At 40.4% G+C, this 27636-nt stretch overlaps 1 protein-coding gene across 2 annotated transcripts; it reads left to right on the forward strand.

Annotated features, from left to right (window-relative positions):
- Window positions 1–2786: 2786 nt before the first annotated feature.
- On the forward strand, window positions 2787–27060 carry LOC104913311 (lysine-specific demethylase 3B-like). 2 transcript variants are annotated; one of them, XM_010719209.3, is made up of 8 exons: window positions 2787–2945; window positions 12808–12975; window positions 15139–15252; window positions 15639–15744; window positions 19055–19179; window positions 20263–20331; window positions 21240–21818; window positions 25777–27060. In XM_010719209.3, exons 1-8 carry the CDS (start codon window positions 2889–2891, stop codon window positions 27043–27045), a joined length of 2487 nt encoding a protein of 828 aa, XP_010717511.1. In that variant the 5' UTR covers window positions 2787–2888; the 3' UTR covers window positions 27046–27060. The 2 variants fall into 2 exon arrangements, with proteins under 2 accessions (XP_010717511.1, XP_010717512.1); XM_010719210.3 differs by lacking the exon at window positions 2787–2945 and adding an exon at window positions 14063–14192 and having other exon boundaries at window positions 12838–12975.
- Window positions 27061–27636: the final 576 nt, after the last annotated feature.

Here is a 27636-nt window from a genome sequence, read left to right on the forward strand (position 1 = left end):
TCCCGGCCTGCAGGAGCGTGGTGGCGGGGCGTGGGTCGGGTGGAGGGAGCCCGGCGGCCTCAACTGCTGTGATTTCTGATGGCTGAAGTACGGCTGCGGGTGCACGCAACTTTTCCGTGCTGTTTCCTGGGAAGACGTTAAGTATATTTGATCAGGCTGAGTGAGGTTTCTTGTTTAAATACGTACTTTATGTGTCGGAGTTGGTGGTTTTAGGTCTTCGATTCAGTTTTCAGCTGCAGCAATTTGCATTTAGTGTAATGCATTTAAACACTTTTGGTTTTGTTTTGCTTGTCTCTGGTGTAGTGCAGTGAGACACTCGGGTGGAGATTGTGGAAAGAACTCTGGACAGACAGCCTGGCCATTTCTTTGTGTGTGCCACTTCTCCTAGAATTCATAGTGAGTGATGGCATGCTTTGCAAACCCTTGTGGCCTGGTAGCTACCAACCATCTCAGAGGATAGGGTGATGCACTATTGCTGCCTTGTTTATTTAAGCTGGAGGTAAATAAATAAATACATAGGAGAGGGGATATTGAGAAATAAATTAGGAGAGGTGTTTGAGACTGTCTGAAGCATGGAAACACATTAGGGCTGTGAGCTGGTCTGGAAAGCTGCCTTTGTAACAGACTGAATTTGACGTGTATTGGTACCCTTGTGTTGTGGTCCCATCCGATGCAAATGTGATTATGATGTAAAGAGTGTTTGCAGTGCCTGTTCCTACTGTCATTTAGCTGGAGGAGTGTTGCTTGGACAACTAAAAGTAACTCATTTGTTTCCTCGTTAGTCATGTGACACTTGTTAGACTACTTTAACCAAGAAGAAAAATCAAATTCTGTGCTTGATAGCATAAGAAATAATTTTTGTTTTCTTGACGTTTTTGAATTCATAGTGTTCTTATAACTGCTGTTCTTCAATCAACGCAAGTTTTTTCAATAACTTTCCATTTCACACTGTTTTTAATGATACAGTTGTCTCTAAACATTGTGTTTTCCAAATCCGTAGAAGAACTACTGAATACAAACTGTCTAAAATACACAAGGTGAATTTTTTGTAGTTCTGTACTGTGGAATATTTAGTGTTGTAGTGGATCTTTCTGTGTATAATGAACACTGCTTTGACAGTGTTAATCAGTAAAAAGGTTGGAAGGATGAGAGGCTGAGGACACTTGAATTGTCCAGTCTAGAAAAAGGTCTCAGAAGCAACTTCATTCCTCTGCATGTTTGTGGAGAGAGAGATCCTGGTCTCTTTTCTCTGGTAATCAATGAAAAGATGTGTGGGAACAACACAAAGCTTCTCTAGGGAAAGTTCAGACTGGGCATCAGAGAAAGCCTCTTTTCTGTGAGGTAGTCAAACACCAAAACCATCTTTCTGAAGAAATGGTTGACGTCCCCATGCCTGTTGTTGTTGAAGAGGCATTTGGATAATGTCCTCCGTAATGTTCTTTAACTTTTATTTAGTTCTGAAGTGGTCAGGCAGTTGGACTAGAAGATCTTCCAAGGTCCGTTCTAGCAGAACTTTTCCATTCTGTAATGATGTTCTGTTAGGAAAATGTCATCTTTTTAAAATTCATTCAGCCAGAAGTGAGCACTTGGCACCAGTTCAGGAATTACTGTTCTAAGATAATGATGTGAGCTAGGTCTGAAGAAGGCTAGAAAAAAAAATCTAATCTGCACTTTGAATTAGGACTGCGCTTTCTCATGGTATCCTGTAAAGATGGTTTTTCTTAGTAGCCCATAGTCTCATGTTCACTTTTAAGAAATACAGAACAGTTTTATATCTCTGCCTTTCCAAAGCAGGAAAATGGAGAACGCTCAAAAAATATGGAACTTCAAACATTTCAGAAAGCTGTTAAAATAGTACTGGAAAAGCAGTATTACTACAAAAGCATGTTGTAGTCTAAAGTGTCATCTTCGTAAGGGATTTTATGGGAGCAAATCTTTGTTGTTTTTTTTTTTTAAATTAAGTAAGGATGCTGCAACTCTGCAGGGCTGGAATTAGGTTTGTATGCTCTCTATCAGTTTTGAGATGTTGCTTGAAAGCCTTCTTGGCAATAGGAAAAAATGTGGAGAAAAAGTGCACATGCTGCCCATATGCGGTAGACTGTCAGGGTTTACATCTGCTGCAGAATTTTGGTGTTATTTGTTTAAGACTGAATGGGAAGTTTGTAGAGGCATTCAGACTGCAAAAAGTGTTGCAAGATGAGTTGGCGGATAAGTAGTTGGAACTGGGATTCTGGAAGTGGTGGGAAGGTTCAAAACAACCTAGGAGAGTTGTATGATATACAGATTGCTTTCTCTACTACTCTACTTGTCTTTGCTTCATCTGATCTGCAAGGATGGCCATATTCCTGGATCATTCTTCCTGTTAGCAAGACACATACATGAGTTTGCATGTTGGAAGGATTCATGAAAGTGTATATAGACCCCAAAAAGTGGTCTGATGTGTTTCATTTGCTGTCTCCTATTGTTGCAGTTGAAGGTAGAATGCTGGGCTGAATGGATGTTCTTTAGGCCAGTAGGTAGAGCATATCTACAATGCTGTTTGTTATAAAATAAATATTTGAGGACCAGCAGGATATTGAATACTTTTTAACAATGAATTTTTACTTACTTTGCAAGTAAAATACAATTCTTTGAAAGAGAGCTGGTTGCAAAGCAGTGGGCATACATTTTCTCCACTCACTGTATGATACTTTCTTGGTGGCCTTAGTACAAAGTATTATGAATTCTTGTGTTGTTTTTTTTTTTTCCTCCCGGTGGCTTTTCTGTCTTCCAACATGCGAGATGAGAAATTTGCATTCATCCAATGAACAGTGTGTTGTGTTTCCAGTGACTGCTTTTTCAAGAATTAAAAGCGTCGAGGGATTCTGTAACTACTTATTTACAGTGAAATGCAAGGAACAGAGATGTTACAAGGGAGACGGGATACCTCTGCAGTTGTAGCTTATGTAAGTTGCTTATTTTCCCTCCTAGCTGAATCGAGATGAAAATTGTTAAGATAAAATTGTGCAAACTCGAAGACTGAGATAAACACAGCGTAATAGGTAAAGCAAAAGCTGCATGCACAAGCAAAGCAAGACATCAGCAGACAGATGGAAAGTTGGACTCCATCATGTGTAACATTTGGTTGAGAAGACAAATGCCATAACTACAAACACCCTTCCTGCTACCTCTTCCCTGCCCAACTTCTGCTGCTGAGCATTACATCGTGTGATATTGAATATCCTTTTGGTCAGTTGGGATCAGCTGTCCTTACTGTGTTCTCACTCAGCTTTTCACGCACACTCAGCCTCCTTGCTAGCTGAGCAGTGTGAGAAACAGAAAAGTCCTTGACTCTGTGTAAGCACTACTCAACAACAACTAAAACAGGAGTGATTTGATCAATGCATTTTTCATCACAAATCCAAAACAGCATCATAGCAGCTACTGTGAAGGAAATTAACCCAATCCCAGCCCAAACCAGTACCTCTGTGTAGCTCCATCATGATCTCACAGAAGTGTTTGAAGAAATGTCTTTCCAAGAAGACTTAACCAGAATGTAATTTTGTGCATTGTGTTGGTGTTTCATCCCTCAGTAGCTTCTTAGTGTGGTCATTGTATGCATTTGTTCATGCAGTAACTTTTCTTGCTAGTGTCATAGCGCTCTCTAAGTAGACACAGTGCTTCCAGTTTCAAGTGCCAATTAAAGAACCCAAACAATATTCTGCTTTTATATCCCTGTGTAACTCTTGTCCTGAGGTCGCTGTGCTGGTGACTCCAGTTGCATAATGCTTCAGGCTTCCCCTGTTGAACCATCGCTGTCTGCATTTAATAGTTTGTGTCACCTCCTTTTGATTAGATGCTCTATCTAATCAAAGTATTTAGCTTTTCAATCTATAACTGGATTTCTTTCTTCTGCAATTTCTAAGCCTGTTTTATTTAAAAAATAATTTTACTACTTCCCTGTTGTTATCACTGACTAACTGATCATTCTCCTGTGAGGTAGTGCTGCTAATAGTGACCGCCTTGTGTTGCAAGTACTTGCTGTAAAGAGTCTCTTTTGTGTCTTGCCTGCATTAGATTATGATGCTGCTTTTGTGAAACAGAAATGTGAGGTTTCCTTGTGTAGTCCTTAGGTTTAATGGGAGGATTAGGTAATGATACAGTGGAGCTCTGCTACAGACTACTTGACTGAGTGGAATTAGCAGATGAGGCTTTCTACAGGCTGATGGGGTAGCCGCCTATTTGCAGGCCCTGATCCTCATGGGGAACTTCAACAATCCTGATACCTGTTGAAGGAACAGCGTGGCAGGACATAAACAATCAAAGAGGTTCCTGAAAAGTATTGGTGATAACTTCTTTCTCCAAGTGACAGAGGAGAAGAGGGGCTCTTCTGCACCTCGTTCTCACCAGTAATGAGTGGAATTTGGGAATGTGAAGGTCATAGAATAGAACAGAATCACCAAGGTTGGAAAAGACCTTTAAGTTCAGAATCGTTAGGACAGTGAGAAGAATGAATAGCAAACTTACAAGCTTGGGCTTCAGAAGAGCAGACTTCTTCAAGGATCTGTGTGATAGAATATTATGGGAGAAAGCCCTAGAGGAAGGATAGGCTTAGGAAAGCTAATTAATATCCAAGGATCGCTTCCTCCAAGGGTGGTGCAACCCAACAAAGAAGAAGTCGGGCAGAAATGCTTTGGGGCCTGTTTGACTGAACAAGGAACTCCTTACCAAACTCAAATACAAATGGAAGAGTACAGAGGGTAGAAACTATAATGAATAACCTAGGAAGAATGCAGAGATATTGTCTGAACATTCAGAGATGAAGTCTTGATGGAAATGAATCTGTCCAGGGATTTCAAGGACAAAAAAAAATAATAATCTGTAAATACATCAATGACAAAAGAAAGACAGGGAGAAGGTTGATGTAGTGGATGCTTTCTTGGTCTTGTTCTGTACCAGCATTACTGACCCTCTGTAATCCCAGGTCCCAGAGACAGACTAGGAGAAAGCATTGGAGCAAGAATCAAGTCAGACAGTAAGTTCAAAGTGGACGTAAGTTCATGGGCCTCAATGGGATGTACCCACAAGTACTGAAGAAACTGTCAAATGTCACTGTAAAGCTGGTTGTTGTTGATCGTTGGTCAATCATGGAAACTAGGGAGAAGAGCCTGATGACTGAAGGTAAGACAGTGTCCCTGCTTTCTTCAAGAAGTACAGGTTGGTCTGCCTCAGATCAAACTCTGGGAAGGGGATGAGGCTTTTCCAGGCATGTGAAAGAAAAGAAAATCAGGAATAGTTAGTGTGAATTCACTAAAGAAAAGTCATTTTTGACCAACTTTACAAGTTTCTACAATGAACTTACAGATCTGACTGATGAAAGAGTAGTGGATGCTGTCTTTCTGGACTTCATTAGGGCTTCAACATTTTTCCCCTTAAGATCCTTGTAAAGAACTTCTTGATGTATGGACTGGACAGTCAAGAAAGTGAGGTGGATCAAAAACTGGCTCAACGGTCAGACCCAAAGGGCAGTGATTGGTGGTGGTGCAAAGTACAGTCAGAGCCCAGTGATGAGTGGGGTATTCCAGGTATCAGTACTGGGTCTAGTCTTGTTTTACATTTTCATTACTGATCTGGATGATGGAGTAGAGTATATTCTCAGCAAATTTGCAGATGACCCAAAATCTGGGGGAGTTATTGCTGTGTTGGAGGGTCATGTAGTCATCCAGAATGACCTTAGCAGGTTTGACAAATGGGCTGATGGGGATCTCAAAGTTCAGCAGGGAGAAGATCAAAAGTCCTCCGCCTGGGGAAGAACAACCAGTAAGTACTGTGGATCAAGCAGCTGGAAAGCAGCTTTGCAGAAAAAGATGTAGGGGCCACCACGTAGTTCATGAATCAACAATGTGCCCTTTCTATGGTGAAGGCTAACAGTAGTCTGGCTGCATTAGGCAGAATGTTCTCAGCAGTTTGATGCAGGTGATCCAGTACTGCTCAGTACTGGCCACAGCTGGAGTGCCGGTTCCAGTTCTGACGTGTGCATAGTCTGCTCCCCTCACCATTACAAGAGAGATGCACTTATACTGGAATTTTAGGAGTATAAACAAATACCTAATGGGAGAGTGCAATGAGGATGAAGCCAGACTCTTTAAAATGGCACTCAGTGACAGTAAAAGAGGGCAGGGTGAGGGTAACTGAAAGCAGGTTGCCTGCAGAGGTGGTGGAATCTCTCTTCATGGTGTATGGGAACTGCTGAGTCCTGGCCTGAACCACTGATTGAGCCCCTGGGAAAGGACCCGGTCAGCCCTGGGAGCACAGATGAAAAGGCAGTTTACCTGTGTGATAGGAAGGGGTGGAGCCTGGCTGCACCTCTCTTAGACCTCATTTAAGGGCTGACTGCCACTGGGGAAGGATCTCTGGTTGGAGATCCCTCTTTGGTGGAGCTTTCCTCTGTGAGCCTGGAATCTTCTGATGTGGGTAAGCAATCTTCCCTTCCCTTATAGCACCTTTCTAGCATGCTGATCCTTCTGGTTTTTATACCTCTCGTGAAACACCTTGTCAAATTGGTCTGTCCAATTGCTACACACAGAGATGCTCAGAAGCGAAGTGATCATAGTCCTGAGCAATTGGTTCTGGGTAGCCTTTCCTAAGCAGGTAGGTTGGATCAAATGCTCCTTAGAGGTTCCTTTCAACCTCAACTATTCTGTGATACCTATTAGTCAGGACCAGCCTTTAAGCATAGTTGATCCTTGTAGTAATTGTGGTGAGATTCTTCTTGACCATATGATGTTTTTTTGTTTGTTTGTTTGTTTTTTGTCTGGCTTGATTATAAATTATTACAGAGAAAAGATGTTCTCCTTGATTTGCTTTCTGCTTTGTTTTCTTAATTTTTGGAAGCCATTCTAAAACACCTCGGATGTATGTGTTTCAGGTTGGACTTGAAGCTGAAAGTTTTCTGTGCAGAGGCATGAACTTCATTGTGGCTTGGTGTTATGGATTTCAATTAATTCTTTGGATGCATTAGCAATTTGAAAACTTCTGCAGTTATGTTTCTTTTTATTTTTTAATCTCATTTAATGCTGGTGTTAGTTGTATGAGATCTCAGACGTCTCAAGTTGTAATATTAGTATCTACCTTCCATTTTTTCATCTGACAATGTGGTTCTTTCTGCATCTTAGAGAGAGTAAGATGTCTTGGATGAATTTCTTACCTGGATTTACTTGGTAGTCTGCAACAGATGCCTCCTGTCTGGACATAAGTACTGTTATTCCAATTTCCCAGTGTGGAAACACAGCCAGCGAGATTAAACGGCTCGTCCAAGGTCTGCAGGAAGCTCCTGATGGAGCAGGGAATTGAACCTGTGCCTCAGTCTGCTTTCCAGCAACTGACTGATGATCCTTCCTTTCGTAGAATCATGGGGTCACAAGGTTGGAGAAGACTTATAAGATGATCCAGTCCAACCGTCTTCTCATTGCCACAGCTACCGCAAGCTACTAAACCACATCTCGTAGCTCCTCATCCAGACCTCTTGAACACTGCCAGGGATGGTGACTTCACCATCTCCCTGGGCAGCCATTCCAGTGCCTGACCACTCTCTGAAAGAAGCTGTTCTTCCTTATGTCTAACCTAAACCTCCTCTGGTACAACTTGTGGCCATTTCTTCGGGTCCTGTTTGTTGCCTGGGAAAGAGGCCAAACCCCTCTTCACCCCAACCTCCCTTCAGGAAGTTGTAGAGTGCAGTGAGGTCTCCCCTGAGCCTCCTCTTCTCCAGACTGAACAATCCCAGCTCCCTGAGCTGCTCCTCATAAGACTTGTGCTCCAGACCCCTCACCAGTTTCGTTGCCCTTCTCTGGACATGGTCCAGGGCCCCAATGTCTTTCCTGTAGTGAGGGGCCCAAAACTGAACACAATGCTTGAGGTGCGGCCTCACCAGAGCTGAGTGCAGGGGGATGATCACCTCCTTGCTCCTGCTGGCCACACTATTTCTAATGCAAGCCAGGATGTCGTTTGCCCCCTTGGCCACCTGGGCACACTGCTGGCTCATGTTCAGCTGAGCATCAACCAGCACCCCCAGGTCTCTTTCTTCTTGACAGTCATCCAGCCACTCATCCCCAAGCCTATAACGCTGCTTGGGTTTATTGCGGCCAAAATGCAGGACCCTTCACTTGGCCTTGTTGAACCTCATCCCATTCATCTCAGTCCAGCGATCCAGCTTATCCAGATCCCTCTGTAGGGCTTCCCTACCTTCAGGCAGATCCACACCACCTCCCAACTTGGTGTCATCTGCAAGCTTACTGAGGGTGCACTCAATCCCCTCATCTAGGTCGTCAATAAATATATTAAACAAAATGGGCCCCAGTACCGACCCCTGGGGGACACCACTTGTAACGGGTCACCAGCTGGACTTCATTAACCACTACCCGTTGGGCACAGCCCTCAGCCAGTTCCTTATCCAAAGAAGTGTATATCTGTCCAGACCACGGGCAGCCTTCCCTAGCAGAAGCCTGTGAGAGACCAGGCTGTCAAAGGCTTCTGTGTCAAAGGCTTTGCTGAAGTCTAGGTAGACCACATCAACAGCCCTTCCCTCATCTACCAGACTGTCACCCAGTCATAGAAGGAGATGAGGTTGGTCAAGCATGACCTGCACTTCATGAACCCATGCTGGCTGGCTCTGATCCCCTGGACTCCACGCACGTGCCGTGTGATCTCACCCAAGATGATTTGCTCCATTACTTTCCTCGGTATTGAGGTCAGGCTAACAGGCCTGTAGTTCCCAGGATCCTCCTTCCAGCCCTTCTTGAAGATGGGAGTTTCAAAACTAGTAAAATTTAAGACCATTTTAAGGGATACTTTTGAAGGTTTTTTGCTTTTTAAAATTTTTTGTTGAGAATATAATCCCCTCAAATGTGAATTTTTTTCTTACATTTTTCCTACTTAGCATCTACAAGTCTGTTCCTTGTAATGCAGCAAATTCTAGTAGTTTTTCTACTATAAGTCATAATTGGAGCCTATCATATGATGAAAAAAGATCAGTTTGTCTATGGTACTTTTGTTTTGTTACTGCTTTTCTGGAGGAACTGGAGAACTTGGAGAAATTCTATTTGTACCAACCAGCCTGTAGTTCTTTAGAATGCTTGAAGACCTGAATGTTAGTGTAACAGCTAGAGAAAAAATGTATCTTCTAGGCAAACACTTCAGGTTGTCTTTGTATATCAAATAAAGCAGAGCAACAGCTCTACTTTCTGGTGTCACTTTTTATTGGGCTGGACCAAAAAAAAAAAAAAGCTGAGTAGATGGGCTGAGAGAATTACAGATGTGTTTGCGCCCTCTCTATTTTCACAGAATCACAACATTGCAAGAGTTGGAAGGGATCTCAAGAGGACTGAGTCCAATACCCAGCTAACACAGGTTCCCCACAATGGGTCGCACAGGTCGGTGTCCAGATGGGTCTGGCATATATCTAAATAAGGAGACTCCCCCACCTCTCTGGGCAGTCTGTACCAGTGCTCCGTCAGCTTGACTGCAGAGAAATTCTTCCACATGTTTGTATGGAACTTCCGATGTTCAAGCTTTAGGCCATTGCTCCTTGTCCTAGTGCTGCAACCATGGAGAAGAGCCTGGCCTCATCCATTTGCCTCCCACCTCCTTTAGAGTGTTACAGATAACTATCAGATCTCCTCTTAATCTTCTTTTCTCCAGGCTGAACAGGCCCAGGTTACTCAGCCTTTCCTTGTACGGGAGATGTTCCAGGCCCTTTATCATCTTTGTGGCGCTTCCTGTGTTGCAAGAGAATTTTTCTAGATTTAAAAAATATATTAATAAAACCCAAGCTTCTTTGTAATTAGATATTGCTTCAGAAAGACATTTTCACCATAGAAGAACTTGGGGAAATCCTGCAGGTGCATTTTATCTGACCAGTATCTTTTTTTTTAATTACTATTTTATGTGGATATGTCTGCACTTATTTTATTCCTACTTGTTGCCATCAACAACTCTTCAAAAGCACCATTACTGTTGTCAGTGGATTGTCTAAACTCATGAGCAAAGTTAGAAGGATCAGCAGATGTTGGCGTATGTGATTACATGAATTGTAGGATCATTGATTCATTGGAGAGGTAATTCTTTCCAGCATAGCCATGGCTTTAGCATTTCCCTTTGACTCGGAACTACAGGATTTTTAAGTTAAGATGAAAAGAAACAGGATATTCTGTTATACTGTAACAGCTTTGCTTAAAACTTCTGAGTTTTACAACAAAGGTAGAACTTTTTTTTGCCACTTACATATCAAAAGCAAATAAGTATTATTTACTCAAAAGTCTGTCACAAGTTCCCTTGCTTTAGACTTATGTTTCGGGATTCCCTTAGTAGTTTTCTCATGCTGAGTGTGTTGGGTCTCTCTTCATGCATCGTGTAGTTATTTCCTGTAGTCACACAAGGCAGTATGTGCACAAACAATACTTTATGCTAGTCATCTTCTGCTTGTTGCCACTCCTAGTACACAAGAAAGCTGTTTCTATTCCAGAAGCTGAGAATACAGGTCATTTGTCTTGAGGCTTGCTGCCCTTTTAGTTTGATATGAGTTGCTGAAAACAACAGTGGTAATTTCTCCTGATATAATGTGTGGTCTTGCACAGGCCTAGAACAACTGCCCTACATTTTTCTGTTGAGGAAAGTACTCTAGTTGGTATTGGTTTAGAATGAATTATGGCTTTCCGTGATTGTAAATCAGAGTTTGGAAGGACTCAGTTTCTTATTTATACAAAGGTGGAATAAAACTGAGCATCGGACATGTTTTGTGTAAAACAAATGCCACGACTTTTCTGTTTTGCAGGGAAGAGGAGTGAGCGCGGTATAATAGCCTTAGAAGACTTTTTTCTTCAGCTCCAGTTCTGGATCTGAGATTTCAATAAGGGAAACCAAGATCTGGTTTTCTACTTAAGTAACAGAAGGCATTGCTGCTGCTTTGTGTATGTTGGCAATCACAGTACCTGTCACAATATTTAGCGAGCACCTTAAAGAAATGTGGAACGTCCATCCTGAAGTTCATCAAAGACTATTTCTTCTGGGATTGTGGAGTCTTGTTTGTTTTTGTTTTTAAACCAGGAAGTAACTTGTTAAATTTACAGCTAAAGTAGAGCTTTTCCACTTGGTCAGTTTGTAATAATTCACAGAAATATGAGATATGTTGTGGTTTAAGACTGGAAGAGATTTCCATGCAGCCTGATTTCATGTCTGTCACAATAAATTACCTTGAGTCGTGTATAAAGCAATAAATTAAAAAATTAAGCTAATAGATGTTATTTTTTGGGAAGCAAGCTGTGCTTCACTGCTTATTTGAATTAATGGCTGTTGAATTTATGTTGTCTGCCTTCAGGATCTTTGCCAAGTAGTTCCAGTGTATGTGCTACAGAGAGGTGGTCTCTTTGTAGCTGCTTATAAAATCCTCCTTTTAATAAAATTCTTAAGTACCTTGTGAAAAGACGTATTCTGAAGTTGACGTTCCAGGAGTTCATTTTGACCATCTTTTTTGTGTAATCTTTATGATAACAGAATCATAACATGATAGTCCTTTCTTTGTCACATTTTATTGCCACAGTAGCATAAATACAATATTAAGAAAGGTACAGATCTTGAAACAGGAAAAGTGTTAAGTTGAATTTTCACTATATTGCTGGAATTTGTTGAATGTAAGGAAGGGATACCTTGAGAAACCCAGTCTTCTTTCTCAGAAGGGCAGTTCAGGCAGTAATAGAGTTGAAGATTTCATCGTGAATGATGCTCCATATTCTTTCCCTCTCTCTGGGCAGCTTTTGCATCTGGAAAAAAGAGGTGAGGAAAAGGACTGTAAGTGGAGACCTCTTGCCTCTTTTAATGCAGATTATTGGTAAAGCAGAGAACTCCTTGTTTCTGGTTAATGCCCAGTTATCCGTAGTGGTCTTGTATGTACTTTGTACTAAAGTATATTTTGACTATCTGTTCATTGTATATGTGTAGTAGGTAAGATACCTACTGTCCTGTAGCTGAAGGACTGGTGGGTGAATGTTTTAATCTTTAACGGCCCTTACTGTTAGGGCATCAAGTGAGGCTTGTAACTTTGCTTAGCATTCTTGCAGTGTAATTGCATATAGCTTTAATGTGTACCCTTTGTGATAGGGGAAAAAAAGATATCTGAGAACAATGATTTAGAACTTAGTGCAGCTTGTATTCTTGCATGTATGTATCAGGTCATGAAGTCTGGTGAGTAGGTATTTCTGGATAATCTCATGCCAGAAATATCTGCATTTGGTTCAGAGAGCTTAGTGTAATGTACAGGGTAGCACAAGACTTCTTGTGTAGTGTGGATTTCACAAACGCCCAACTTACCTGGCAGAAGGATTTTGGTGAATTTCAGCTATAAAATTATCCATTCTGATACTGGCTGTCTGTTGAAATGACAAGTAGGAGTCTCGAAATCCCATGTCATTCCCAGCGTGCAGGAAGGTTGCATTAGATCATCAGTTGTATTTTGGGATAAAGAAGTTTTCCATCTTTAGTTTTGTATGGAGAAAGACAGCGTTTGGTGCCAGTGATGTGTGTTCGGGCAATAAATCGTCTTCCATAGTTTAGTAATTGCTATGAATTAGATTCCCATTTCTTTTGAAATGCGGTAGCTACGTAGATGTGATGTACTCGGGGTTACATTAAAATATTAATCCTGATTTTTTTTTTCTGACTAAAGCTGCAGTTACCCTGTCAATAGAGATTGTAGAATCTCATAACTTTTTTCAGACACTGAGTAGAATATAAATAGTGTTTTTCTTTTTCTTTTCTTTTTTTTTTAACTTAAATCAGATCTTTGTGGAATTTGATGGCTGTAACTGGAAGCAACATGCCTGGGTAAAAGTCCATGCTGAAGAGGTTATAGTGCTGTTGCTGGAAGGATCATTGGTGTGGGCGCCTCGAAATGATCCAGTTCTGCTTCAAGGGGCTCGAGTCTCACCAAAACAGTGGCCCGCACTGGTGAGTATTTGGCTGAAAGCTTTCATATCCTTCAGAGATCTGCATCAGCATGACTGTGAATCACAAGATGTGGCTACAGTACAGGGCTCCATTCTGCAGGTACTAAAACTTGATTGGAGACAGATTTTCTTTTTTTTTTTTTTGTGAAGAGGAGAGTAACTGGGAGTTGTAGTGCTCTTGTAAAGACAGTTGCTTATAGTTTCTGCTCTAGAAATGGAAAGCCTACAGAAATGAAATATCTGAATGTCTGAAGAAATATGGTACGTACATAGATGATTATTTTTCCCAATTTTAGAACTTGGAGTGTGTTAGGCCTTTCTAAAATTAAAAGAATAAGCCTTTGGGTCTTATTACGGACTTTGTAGAGTTCTATATGATAGAGATTGCTACGTCATTTTAACAGTCATTCCTGAAAGTCTCTGGGGAAGAAAAGAGGCTCTGGACTGTGCCTGATCTGTTAGCAGTATGGGTTGTGTACTCCTAACGTAAACTACAAAAATTTGTTTCCATGTTGTCAGCATTAACTAACATGACGTACAGATCCTTTTCCTGTTACATGGAGCGATAATCCATGTGGCTCTTTACATGGCATTTAGATGCCATGAGATTGGAGACTAAAGCCAGTATGGTTTAGCCAGAGTTGCCAGTATATCCATCCGTCAAACATCAAACACTGATAAGTAGCATACAATGAAGAGGATTCCTTATGTCCTTCTTTCTCCTCTTACTGCCTTTTGAAGAGGAGAGTTCATGTGAGAGTCTTACTCAAGTTTTTATGCAGTCTGATTTTTATTATTTCACTTTTCTTCTGTTCTTTTTCTGTCATCTTTGAACTACTTGAGATGCTACTGTCTACTTTTTAATACATCTTGTGCATGGGCCCGTTAGAATGTTTTTTCCGATGAAAAACCTTTTACCTTGGTAAAATCTGAATCTTAGTATTTTAAATGAACGCTTGAACTCAAAGCAAAACGTTTGATACATCTTTCTCTCAGGGATTTTTTTTACTGCAGTTGGCTTAAGGTAGAATAAAACCAGGCCTTTACAGTAGAGATTCTGTAGACAGAATGTGTTTTTTTTTCTGTAGGTGGAACTTTCCTTTCAATGGGAAAATAAATGTGCATTGTCAGTGTCATGAACAAGAGAATGGAGTATGAATAAACTTGATGAGCAGTAAAGACAAAAAAATGTCATAAATACATTTGTGTTAAAATCATGTAAGTGCATTCATGAGACAGATTACACATTTCCAAGACTACAGGGGTTGGTAATTTCTTCTTCCATCAGCAAATTACATTGTCAGGTTATCGTTTTGAGTCTGCTGCATATTCTTCCATTAGTAACATATTCTGTAGTTTGGTTGTCAGAAGTACACCTGATATGAGCTTCAAATCTGCATAGAACAGTAGCAAGAAACGCTTCCCTTCGTTTGCACGCCTACTTAGTGTATCTTTTGTGCAGGAATGAAAATCCTCTGTTCCAGAGGCGATACCTGAAAAACGAGGGCTTCTCCAAAAGTAATGCTTCCTATTTTATGATATTGGCCCACAGCGTCAAAGGTAGACATTCGTGGTGTGGCAGCAGAGATTGAACCTTCCTGCTAGTGTTGTATTACATTTTGTTGCCATGTGACAGATGGCAGTTTGTCAAAATGGCCTCTGATATGAAGTGCATATTAAGCAAAGGTGTGAAGTTTAATTCCTTCATGCAGAAAAAAAGTGCATCCATTGACATTAATCGGTGCTTGCTGAATGTTTTAGGGAGACCAAAGAGTGGATGTCAGCATAGTGAGGGTTGGATGGTGTGTTTCAGCAATGGTGACAGAGGGGCATCTCTCCAGTGTAGATTTTTATGAGCACAGCATGCAGGCTCTCATTTGTCACTGGCAAGAATATATAGCTAATGGTGGTGACTATTGAAAAATAGTGTTTTGTAACAATTTGCTGTGCTTTTTGTATCTGTTGTTGTTTGCATGGAAACAAATAGGAGGTGTTACTTTCAGAGGAAGCTGCGTATATAAAGGTGTTTTTTTAACCTGCCACAAATACAGTAAAACATATTTTCAGTTCTGCTTTGAACATTTAAGAAATAGATGAAGACAACTGTTGTTGATCTGTGTGTTCAGTTGTGTTTATAACCTTCATTTTCTTTCGTTCATTACAGACCTTTACTCCTCTAGTAGATAAGCTGGGTTTAGGTTCTGTGGTCCCAGTGGAGTTTCTTCTGGACAGACATTTACGTTTCTTGTCTGATGCCAGTGGATTACGATTATTTCAGGTATTTGTTCAAATATAGTGAAAATTTAACTTTATGCTGAGCATGTCAATTTTTATTATTTTTGTACAGATCCACTTTCATATTATTGTCTGTCTCTTTTCATTGGCCTAACATGTCTTGGGGTTTGCTCCATGTTTTTTCCAGGTACTTATGCTGATCTATCTGCTTTATAGAAGTCCTAATTCCTGCCCACATTGCTCACTTGATGAGCTATCAGTTAAACATCACATAGCTGATAACTGCAACAGAAGTTTCACAGATACTTTTTTTTGTTGTTGTTGTTTTGCTTTTTGGAAACAATCCAAGAAGAGCTGTCCCTCAAAAATTGGAGATTTTCTTACCTTAAAACATTCTACTTGTATGTTAAAATTGTTTATTGTTGGCAGATGGGAACAGAAAGTCAGAATCAGATACTGCAGGAACAGCCTTTGCTAAGAGAATCTGTCAATTCATTGTTCAGTGACCAGAAACTTCAGGAGATATTTAGTAGAGGTAAGACTATTTTTTGTTGCTCAGGGCTACTATGACTGTTGTGTAACAATTGGATTTTTCTGGGATTTGTGAAGGAGAATAATAATAGTATCTGTTGCTGTTTGGTTTGGAAGATCACTTTTCCCTATTCTTTTGTAAGTTCTTTATTTGAAGGAGCATTACCTTGTGACAGATACCAATAAGTATGTTGCTACAATACAACTAAAAATTCTGTATATTATCACTGAAGATGTGATTGAAGTAGCACAGAATATGATTTGTAACTTCCATGTATTTATGACTTTCTTGATTTATTTTATTTTATTTTATTTTTTAAGCTTGTTTTGAGTTTTTTTTTGGTGCTGTTCTTAAGTTCTGGAAATTTAGATATTATGTTACTCTGGATTCATCGATCTTTTGATCGGAGAGAATTTTCCTTTGTTGCATCAAATTTACATTCTGGTGTTTTGATGTTTAATGCATGAATCATGTAAGTTTAAAATACTGCATGACTGTGGCTGTTCAGCATAGTGTTACTACTGTAGCCGTTACCTAGGTTGCATTCTAGGATTTAATTCTGTTTATAGGTTTTGCTTGTCGCATTGTGTTCTTCTAGTGCTAAGGTGATTTTTTTCCATCCAGAATTTGGGTTTGTTGGTCAGGTAGCCCCCTAAGAGGTAGGCCTCTGTATTACATTTGAGGGCAAATAAAATTCTTAATGGAGATTTACTTGGTTCCCTTTCCTTAAATAAAACGTGTATTGATATAAATTATGTGAGTGACCAAGTGTAGTGGCAATGCTAAGTCATGGCCTGAAACAATGATTGAGCACTTGGTGGGAAGGCAGGGCCAACCCAGGGGATCTCAGGTGCAAGCAATGTATCTGAATGATTGGAAGGGGTGGAACCAGGATCAACCCTTTCCCAGCCCTCATTTAAGGGTTGGCAGTGGAGGTGAGAGCATCTCTTGCTGGAGATCTCTGCCTACCTGAGGCCTTCCCAAGGTAAGCAGCTTTTTCCCTTTTTTTCTGCATCTGTGGCTGCTGCATGTGGGCTGGTTCTCATTTGCTGTAGCCAAAGACTTTGCCACCCTGCTATTATCATCCCATTATAGCATACACCTAGTAACTTCAGAATTGTCCATTTGGAAGCCATCCTTTCCATGAAGAAATTTGTCCTAATGTCTTATTTAAATTTCCATGAATAAATTTGTGCTAATGTCTTATTTAAACCTTCTCTGACACAACTTGAGATCTTTCCCCCTGTCCTATGACTTGTTACTGGAAAAAAGAGGCTGACACCTTCCTTGCTGCAGCTCCTTTCAGATAGTGTGATGGGGTCTCCCCTCAGCCTCCTCTTCTGCAAACTAAACAACTCCTCTGCATACAACTGAGTAACTCAATATCCTTATTGTAGTGAGAGACCCAAAACTGATCACAAAGGGTCAATCAATCGCTTCCCTAGTCCTGCTGGACATGCTGTTTCTGATGCAAACTGGTATGACATTTGGCCTTCTTAGCTACCTGGGGACACTGCTGGCTTGCATTCAGCCTCCTAACGACCAGTGTCCCAAGTCCTTTACTGCGTGACAGCTTTCCAGCCACTCTTTTCCTGGTTTGTACTGATGCGTAGAGTTGTTAATGACTCAAGAGCAGGAGCCAGCACTTAGCCTTGTTGAATGTAATGTGCTTGACTTGATTCCTGAGTCCAGCCTCTCCAGATCGCTGTGCAGACCTTTCCTACCTTAAAGCAGATCAGCAGTCTTGCCTAACTCCGTATTGTCTGCAATCTTACTGAGGGTGCACTCAGTCCCCTCAACCAGATCGTTGACAAAAATGTTAATCAGAATGGACCCAAATAGTGAGACCTGGGATGTGCCACTGGATTGAACTCCATTTAAGTGACACTTTGAGCCTTGCTGTCCAGCCAGTTCTTCATCCACTGAATCCTCCTGTCCATACTTTAGGCAGCTCATTTCTCTAGGAGAATACAGTGGGAGCCAGCACCTAACACTTCACTAAAATCAAGGTAAACTCCATCCACAGCCTTTCTCTCATCTACTAAGCAGGCTGTCTTATCATAGAAGGTGATCAGGTTGGTCAGGCAGGACATGCTGTTCATAAACCCTTGCTAGCTGCTTCTGATCACTTGAGTGTCCTGTATGGATTAGGTGATGATGCTCAAAATTATCTGCTCTGTGATCTTCCCTAGGACTGAGGTCAAACTGACAGACCTGTAATTCACTGGGTCTTCCTTCTTACCCTTATAGTAGATTGGATTCGTGTTCTCTAACGTCCTGTTACTGGAACCTTCCCAGTTAGCTAGAGTGGCTAATTATTTAAAGTGGCTTAGTGAGCACTTATACCAGGTTGTTCAGTACTCTTGCGTGAATCCCATCTGGCTGTGTAGATTTCTGAATGGAGGACCTTCATCTTGCTCCTTGTCACCATCATCTAACTTCATGGGCTGGGTACCCTGAGAATTGAACTTACTGATACAGACTGAGGCAAAAGAGGCATTAAGTACCTCAGCCTTGTCCACATCTTTTGTCACTGCACTACTGCACTTGCCCTCACGTATGGTTAAGTTTAGAGATTCTCCTTAATCCTTCCTTTGCTCCTAATGTATTTATAAAAGCATTTTTAATTGCCTTCTACTATACTAGCCAAGTAGAGTTTCAGTTGGGCTTCTGATTTTCTTCCTGCAGATACAGACTGGTGGATATTAACTTCTTTTAATCTGCAGGAAGAACACGTTGCATGCTGTTTTGGAGAGAGGGAGTGGGTTGGGAGTAAACCTTTCTGTAGACAAATGTTCCCCATGTCAAGGAACTAAAACGCTTGATCTAGAGACTCTAGATATTTATGCAACTATATTGATTTTTTTATTATTATTTTCACAGTTACAAATATGTTTCTACTCTGAACTATGTACTATTTATTCAGGGACTTAATGCAACTGAACTGAGTTTCTGGGTTGATGCCTTATAATTACTGACCTGTAGGTTAGAAAGGAAAAGAACATAGCAAGTATCCCACACTTGTTTTTTTGCCAAAGGAACAAGTTCATTTTGATCTTTCACTTTTTTTTTTTTTTCCTCCTTGTAAACTAAAGGAATTTTTTCTTTACTGTAGCTCAGAGTTACTACAAGAACAGAATGCTTGGCTTGGGCAGAATTTGCAGCAGAAGACTTAGCATTTTAATTTTGTTCCGCTAGAAAGCTGACGCTTCTGTACAGATAATTAGGGCCTGAACTCTTTTTCTTATATGATACTTACCTTGCATGATGCCAAGCTTTCTTGAAAATAAACTCAAAAGTGCTTCTTTTCCAGTTCCTTACAGTATCCAAGGCCAAAGAGTTAAAGTTTACCAACCAGAAGATGAAAATAGCTGGCTCTGTGGTGTTGTGAGCCATCAAGACCCAATAACACGTCTCATGGAGGTGTCTGTGACTGAGGTAAAAAATATGAAGTGCTGCTTTAAGTTTTCTAAAATACAGTTTCTTCCCAGAAGCTCAAGTTGTGATGAACCTGTTATTCTCCATGAGATAGAAGTAAGGAAAACTTCTTTCTGGGTCGGTTATGCTATGGTTTTCCTGTGCCATTTCTCAGCTTCTGTCTGGCAGACTGAGGAATTGGTTTGAAATAAGTGCGTTATAGAAGATGAAATCTTAGTCTAAGCTGAATTGATTGAGGTACTTCAGCTTAGGCTGTTCCAATCGGTTTTTGGTTTGTGTTACGTGATTGTGTGGAGTTTGACAGTAGTTCAGCCTTACCAGCAGCCTGCTTCTAATGGCTTCCTTTTTCATGAGCAGCTAGAAATAAATCTGTAGGTTTGTGTGGATGTTATTAAAGCAGTGGGTTTCTTTTCCTTGTAGCCTTTTCCATATGCAATAAGCGTGCAGAACAAATGCACTGAGTGTGCCCGCTGAGTCCTATACACAGGTGCAATAATCTTACACTTTGAATACTGTATCTATTGCTAATTTACAGGAAAGAAATATAAAACGTATGGTTAATAAGTCTGGTACTTTAGAGAGATTGAAATTCCGGAGTATAGGCTTTCAGCAGGTGCGTGCCAGGAAAGAAGCAAATTTACTATGTATCTACTGTCAGATAAAAAGGTAACCTCCATGCACTGCTACAAAAACTGGGTAATTATTGCTGCCTTAGCAGAGGTACTGATGAGGATTATTAGCATAAACTGATGTAGTCTTTTCTATGTCTAGCAGCATGAATTTGCAGAATGCTAGAACAGTACTAAAACAGATTTAGACAGTTGTGTTTAGTGTAGTGAGATGCACCTAGATATGCTCATTAGAACAAATACGTAAGAAAACAGTGGTGGCAATCAAATCTGAAAGTTCTTGGACTAAAGAGATGGAGCCAAATGGAAGGTAAACTGAAAGCCTTTAGTAATTGCTAAGGAATTCAAGCATGTGTTTAAGGTCTCCTAATGTTGATACTGTGTATTCTGAATTAAAAAATAACTATTTCTCTTCTTCCTCCTACCTCCTCAATATTCATTTGCATAAAATTAGACTGGTGAAATAAAGTCGGTGGATCCTCGTCTGATTCATGTTGTGATGGATAACACTTCTCCGAGTGAGGTACTATAATATTTCAGGTCTTTATATACAGTATTGAAAAAAGAGAACATGAGAATAACTGTACACTGATAGTGTGTTCACTGTGGGCTTTTGGTAATGTGAAGAAAATTTTCCTCTGTCAGTTACCACTTTGGGAAATGGACATGAGTTTTCTTTAAACCATCTATTTTTTTCTAGTTCAGGCTTGTTTTATTAACTTCAGCATGGCTCTTGGGTGGGGTTTCAGTAATCAGTGTTATTGTTCTGTTTTAAGAGATAATGCTCTGCTAAAGAGTGTCTCTATGCTCACAGCCTTCCTTTTAACAGGATCACCCTGTGCTTCTCCACAGACCCTGCTAGGCATTTCTAAAAAGTATCTTCTGGCTTCTCTAACGCAGGCTGGTACGCTTGTGGCATTTCATTGCTGCAGTTGAGAGGTGCCATGATAAAATTTGGACCTGTGCTTTTACCCTAGGCTAAAGGATAAGGTATATCCTACAGTTGAAAATTACAGTCTTTGGGTAATGGACAAGAAGTCTGCCCTTGAAAAGATCCATAGTTATTAGACTTGGTTGCACAAGTTGGTGTGCAAATACCTGCCTTACACAAACAAGAATTATGTTGGAGTGTGTCCATGTTGCCTGTTTCATAGAGTTTGCTATGATATGGCATGTGGTACAGCAAAATAGCTCACCTAACAAGTTCACTTTGGAGATCCTTCCCTAACACAAAAATGAAGAGCCTCCTTCAGCAACCGCAAAAAAAGACTACTGATGTTTGTTGTTTACATTGTATCCTTCTTCAGATCTGTAGTTTGTTTTTAAAATAAATCTTTCTAAGCTTAGACTACTGTAGTCTTTGTTCTAACAAAGAGAATGCTCTTAGAAGTAGACCTTCTGTTTACTGATTGTATGGGTTTTTTATTATAGGGAGGGGGTCTAAAAGCATCTAAGTCATCTAAAGGGAAGAAGAAGAGAGAAAGTTTCGAGGGAAAAGATGGACGGAGGAGGAAAAATGTTTCAGATTCTGGGTGTGATTCTGCAACAAAGAAGCTAAAAGAGAGGGGTGAGGTGGATGGCAATGGTAGTGATGGAGGTGAGGCAAGCAGAGGTCCTTGGAAAGGAGTCTCCAGTAGTGAAACAGGACTGGATCCAAGGGCCAAACAGTTGCCTTCATTTGTTCCTCAAATTAATCGCAATATTCGCTTTGCTACTTACACCAAAGAGAATGGTCGAACATTAGTAGTCCAAGATGAGCCAGTTGGTGGTGACACACCAGTGCCATTCACTCCATTTTCCTCTGTGTCTGGACAAGCATTGCTAGTTGGATCTGGATGTAAAGAGGCTGGAAAATCACTGGAACAGATTGGCCAAGGCACAGTGACTTCTGCAACCACGGTTAGTACAACTGCTTTGACACCAACAACTGTGAGAATCTCCGATACTAGCTTGCCAGCAATTACTGGACAGGAGAAACTGAAAACAGGCCGAACTCAAGCCCAGGGAGAGGTGAGTAGACTATGATCTTGCCATATTCAAGGAAGAAATATGTATTCAGCATCAGATCTTGTAGAACTTGTCTGTAGTACTAACTGTGTCCGTGGAACTGAAAACTATTTTTTCTTTCATAAATCTCTCCCTTCCAGAGACAATGATCTTTCAATCACTTGATCTAAGAAAGGATCCAAAAGAAAATAGTTTTTAGTAGAGAACCTTTAAGAGACAACTTTTTAGCACTCTGTTCTTTATTCAGCCTTAATTTCTTAAGTGCAGCTTCTTACACAATGCAACCTTAAAGTGATTTAGAGCACTGCACTTAATGTAGTCAATTTGGTCATGTCACATGGAAGGTAGCCTACTTAAAATCCATTGTCTTCGTGTTGGCAAATATGCATGAGAATATGCTTTCAGTTGAATGTTTAAGTTATATGAAGCTATATTTGGAGGACCTTTTATAGATTCCCTGTTTCTCTTACAGAAAAGATAGCTCCATATGAGAAAAATGAGCCAATAGCATCATACACTGTGATGGTTGAAAACAAAGTAGTTAAGACTTGAGATGGGTACCTTCAGAATCAGTTTGTTTAAAGAGCTTGGTATGGTAGTGGCTTAAGGATCTTTTAGTTATGCATTTTTATTTTCAATGGGAATAATAGAAGGGAAATCCTGTTTATTTTTGCCTTTCAAGGAGGAAAAAAAAATGGAATATTTAAATAATCAGAGGAATGCCTATTTAAAAAAAAACTTAAAACACAACTGAGCAAATAAAAAAAGACAAACTCAAAGCCCCATCTCTGTAAGGAGGACAGAAAAAAAGAAACTTCTTTTCTACAGTATAAAATGTAGAAGATGCATTAGGAATTCCAAGGTGATTGCCAGAGGTTAAATGAGTTACATTCTTGTCTTTTGCGTTAGCTAATGAATGGAGGAAAAGGCAAAGTGTTTACCTTGAGATAAGCATTTAAAAACATAAAGCAGAAATTAGATGGCAGAAGTGAGGAAAGTTACATAATGAAATTTTTTGTGTAACAGTATAATCTTTGTTGTTCATTCTCACTCCTGTTCTCTGCCCAGAGGAATAAAATAAAATCAGAGTTGTGAGCTCTCACAAGTTGTCACTGTGAGTGGTCAGAATTGTATCTGTTGCTATTGTTATTAAAGAGCTTTAATTGTGCTGAGAAATTTTCCTATTGCATGTCCTTCCCTCACTCTCCATAACCCCAAATTACTTTTTTAAATTAATAGTAATGTTCTGGCTTTATAATTTGCAGATAGACCATTAGGCCAGAAATGAATCATTGAATCACAAGGTTGGAGAAGACTTATAAGATGATCCAGTCCAACCGTCTTCTCATTGCCACAGCTAACACAAGCTACTAAACCACATCTTGTAGCTCCTCATCCAGACACCTCTTGAACACTGCCAGGGATGGTGACTCCACCACCTCCCTGGGCAGCCATTCCAGTGCCTGACCACTCTCTGAGAGAAGCTGTTCTTCCTTATGTCTAACGTACGCCTCCTCTGGTACAACTTGTGGCCATTTCTTCGGGTCCTGTTTGTTGCTTGGGAAAGAGGCCAAACCCCTCTTCACCACAACCTTCCTTCAGGACATTGCAGAGTGCAATGAAGTCTCTGAGCCTCCTCTTCTCCAAAGTACTATATCAAACAGTATTTTCTTTAGGGGAGGAAATCTAGCACAAACAAGTTTTGGGGTTTTCTTTTTGATTGATTGAGATGCAATTATTTTTGGTTGTTTCTTTTGAAGCTATAGTTCTTGAGATTGCTTTGGGCTGGGCTATACACTTTATCACAGTGTGATCTAGTCCTTGACCTTGCTTAATAAGCTTGGCTTGCATTCATACTCACGTGCTGTTTAAAAACTGTTAGAATGTTTAATGTAATAACTCTAAACTGACAAAGACAACTTGTATTGAGACAAGTTACTGTTTCAGTATGTATCCCCTACTTGTCTCTGCTCTGCGGGAAGCAAGAGGGAGTAAGGAAGAAAAGGAAAATTCTTGTTTGGCTTTAAAAAGAAAAAACTGAAATTCTGGTATCTGGAAGAAGTTGGTGCCTTGATATATTGATAAAATTACTACAAATGGAGGTTGATAGCAAGGAACAATATAAATGAGATTTTGCAGTATAATAGGTGTTAATGACCTCCATCTTGCACCAGCTTATCTCCAGCAGCTGGCATCAGGCATGTGGGCCTGAGTCCTCTCTCCTACTGGTAATCCCTCCATCCCATAGCCTGTTTTAAAAATGCACAGAATGCTTGCCCCAGCACCTGGGAGTAAAAGACCCTCACTTGCTTCTGGAACACCAGAAGACAAGGTTGTCCAATTCCTCTCCTCTGGCTTTGGTAGCTGGCACTGGTTTTCACTCCTACGCAGGTCAGCAGGTCACGCCAGTAGCCATCACTTGGTCCTTACATTGCACACAGATAAGGGAGAGAAATGAATAGTTAAGATTACGAAGATAAGGAAGATGGCAGTGATTGGGCTCTGCACTCAGCCAGAAAAGTGCACTAGCAGCCCCCTTTTGCACACTTTTTCTGCCTACCTCAATTGTTTGTTCCTCCCTTTTCCTGTACATTACCTCAGGAGTTTTCAGAGTGATGTTGACTCCTACACTCAGTTTGCCCCTACCCAAGTTCAGTCTTACTAGTTGCAAAGTGCATCTTGATCATGCTGAAAGCAATGCCCACGGTTTCTTAGTAGCCTGTCAATTAGCAGGATGGGAAGTTTGTTTCTTGTCCTTGCATCCATGTTTTGTGATTTTGTTTTGTTTTGTTTTCTTTTGTTGGATCTGTGTCTTGATATATTTTGTTTTCTGGCTTTACCTTTTTTCCTTATTTTCCAAACTGACATTCCTCAGTCAGATAACCTCACAAAACTAAGGCCTCGTGTAGTCTCATTCGTATGCCCTCACCAGTTAGTGTGACTGACCGGATTTGGTTCTTATCACTGCATCTCTTATCATGTGTTGGTAAGGTCTGTGCCTCTTGTACTGTTTTTTTTATGGCTCCCCCTTTTTCTTACTGTCCCTTGTAACATTGAAAAAGGACCTTGACACTTGAAGGAGGAGATATACTCTTATTTTGAGTATTCCCTATGTGAAGATTTCTAAGTGGAAATTTGGAAAAAAAGGAAGAGAACTGATGAATTAATTATAGAATACAATCAGTTACAGTAGGATTGACTGCGAGAATTACTAAATCTGAATAAATTGAGAAGAGAACAAATGAGTATCTATTGTAACAGTGACAGAAATCTGCAAGAGAGAAAATTTCTCAATATTTAAAAATTTAAGCAGTTTGTGCTTTACACTGAGCAATCCTCTGGGAGGAACTATTTCTTATGCATCTATGTGCCTGGCAGCTGGTGTGGCCTCCAGTCATTTGGAGCCCTCTGTTCATTAACTGCTAGAGGACTTTGTTTATTTAACTTCACAAATTAAGTTAATTGTTTTAAGGATGCTGGTTAAGTAGGAGGGACTTATCAGGATGAGTTTAGGGGAGGGCAAATACTGAAATGGCAAAAGATTGAAAGAATGAGTTTGCTACAGGAGAGTGTATGACTGCAAAGCAATATGAATTAAAGCTCTTTGCTTATCTATTGGAACTAAAACGAATAACATCTTAAATTGTTTATTTTTCGGTGAGTTAGCCCACTTTGTCTTGTGTTGCAGTTTTGTTCTAAAGTCTGTCAGGTTATTAAGTATTCATTTTTCCATGTGTCTTCAGTAATAATGGGCCCATTAAATAATTATTTGATAATAGCTCAAAATTTTTAATACCTTTTAAGTAAGAAAAACTATTCTAACAGAATTATTAAGGAGTTCTAGCAGTGTTTCTGCTACAAGTTTTTCATGGATGGCTAGTTGTATAATTAAATGAGCAAAAGTTTTGCTGAATCAAATAGGAATCCTTTAACTGGCTAACGCTTTTTAATTTTGTTTCAGAATTCTCGAAATTTGCTTTCAGCTTCCCCTGGATTTGGAATCTCTCTCCCAGGTGCTTCCCACTCTTTAGCATTTGGAGGTGGAAGAAGCCAGTCAAATGGAGTAGTGACTCCAGAAAGCAAGCCTTCTGGATTTATTTTTGGTTGTAGTACTGGACAAGAGGCTCAGAAAGATTCTGATCTGTCTAAGAACCTGTTTTTTCAGTGCATGACCCAAAACCTACCTTCCAGTAACTACTTCACGGTCATTTCAGAAAGCTTATCTGAAGATGCCACTAGTCGGGACTCATTCAAGCAGTGCACAGAAAGCATGGGTGCTGGGGTCTGCAAAGGTAAAGTTCTTTCAACGGACGCACAGTCTGGCAGTTCTGCAGAGCGGAAGCTGCCTGTGGAATGTATGCCCACCCTTACTCCAGCTTTTTCACGAAGCTTGTTGAATACTCGCCCCCCAGATAGTCATGAAAACTTATTTTTACAGCCCCCAAAACTATCAAGAGAGGAACCCTCAAACCCTTTCCTGGCGTTTGCTGAGAAAACGGAACTTAGTCCTTTCAGTGGCTTTGCATCATCTCAGACAGGGGTTTCTACTCTGTCTACATCTGTGGGTCATAAGACTGCTTCTGGCTGGCCAGAATCAATCACAGCTACGGACTCTCTAGCTAAGAAGAAAACCTTGTTTATAACAACTGATTCCTCAAAGATGATCTCCACTACTCCTGGTTCAGCAGCTTCTGTTGGTGTTCAGAGTCCTTCCACTGCAGGGAATGGCCGTTCCAGCTCACCAACTAGCAACCTGACACAGCCTATTGAGATGCCCACGCTTTCCTCTAGCCCAACAGAAGAAAAACCAGCTGTTGGGCCTGGCCAGCAGGACAATCCTCTTCTGAAAACTTTTTCTAACGTGTTTGGCAGGCATCCACCTGGCTTTTTCTCTTCACAGGCTGAGTTTCTGCAGGACAACAAAGCCCCCTTTGAAGCTGTGAAAAGATTCTCGCTAGATGAGCGGAGCTTGACATCAAAACAGGATTCAGACTCCAGTACTAATAGTGACCTCTCAGATTTAAGTGACTCTGAAGAGCAATTGCAAGCCAAGGCTTGTATGAAGGGCATCCCAGACCACTTGATGGCAAAACTAGGTCCCAATGCAGAGCGCAATGCTGAATTGCTGCTGGGGAAAGGAAAGGGGAAACAAGCCCCGAAGGGCCGGCCTCGCACAGCTCCCCTAAAAGGTGAATGCAGGGTGTCTTGGAAACATAAAGAGGTGGGATGATAGGATTTCTTCTGTATAATGAACTCTGTGAAACAGCCTCAGATATAAGGCTTGCTTATTGTGAGTAGCCAACACAAGATATTTACAAAGCTAAAGCTTAGTGCTTCTTGTATGTGAATTAGCATGTTTGCCTTAAGAATTATTCAGGAATATGTCAGGACAAAACTGTGGTAGCCTGTGGACTTGAAAACATCAGATTTGTCTTTTTGGTGTGAATTTTATTTATTGTTAGTTTTATTGACAGTTTGCATCCTAATTGAAAGTGCCTGCTGTCATTGATTGATGAGAACGGGCTATAGGTGTCGTTCAAATTAGCTGATTGTTGGGATTGAGAGCAAAAGCTGAGATGTCTGTTAATAAATTATAAGTACTTTGTTTCTGTAGTTCAGTTTAACCAGGTAACTCTTCATTTTCCAGAGACTTCTTACTTTATTATAACTCTGGTTCTCGTGGTATGTGAAAGACTAACAGAAGTTTTTGTCTGGTGAAATTGACAGTATCATTAATTTGGCATGGTTACAAAAATATGGCTATATTTACTGGGGCCAGTATCCTTTTGCTGTTGCAGTTAACTGATTTTTTTTTTTGTTA

This window comes from Meleagris gallopavo, chromosome 15 (assembly GCF_000146605.3).
Source record: "Meleagris gallopavo isolate NT-WF06-2002-E0010 breed Aviagen turkey brand Nicholas breeding stock chromosome 15, Turkey_5.1, whole genome shotgun sequence".
NCBI classification, from domain to species: domain Eukaryota; kingdom Metazoa; phylum Chordata; class Aves; order Galliformes; family Phasianidae; genus Meleagris; species Meleagris gallopavo.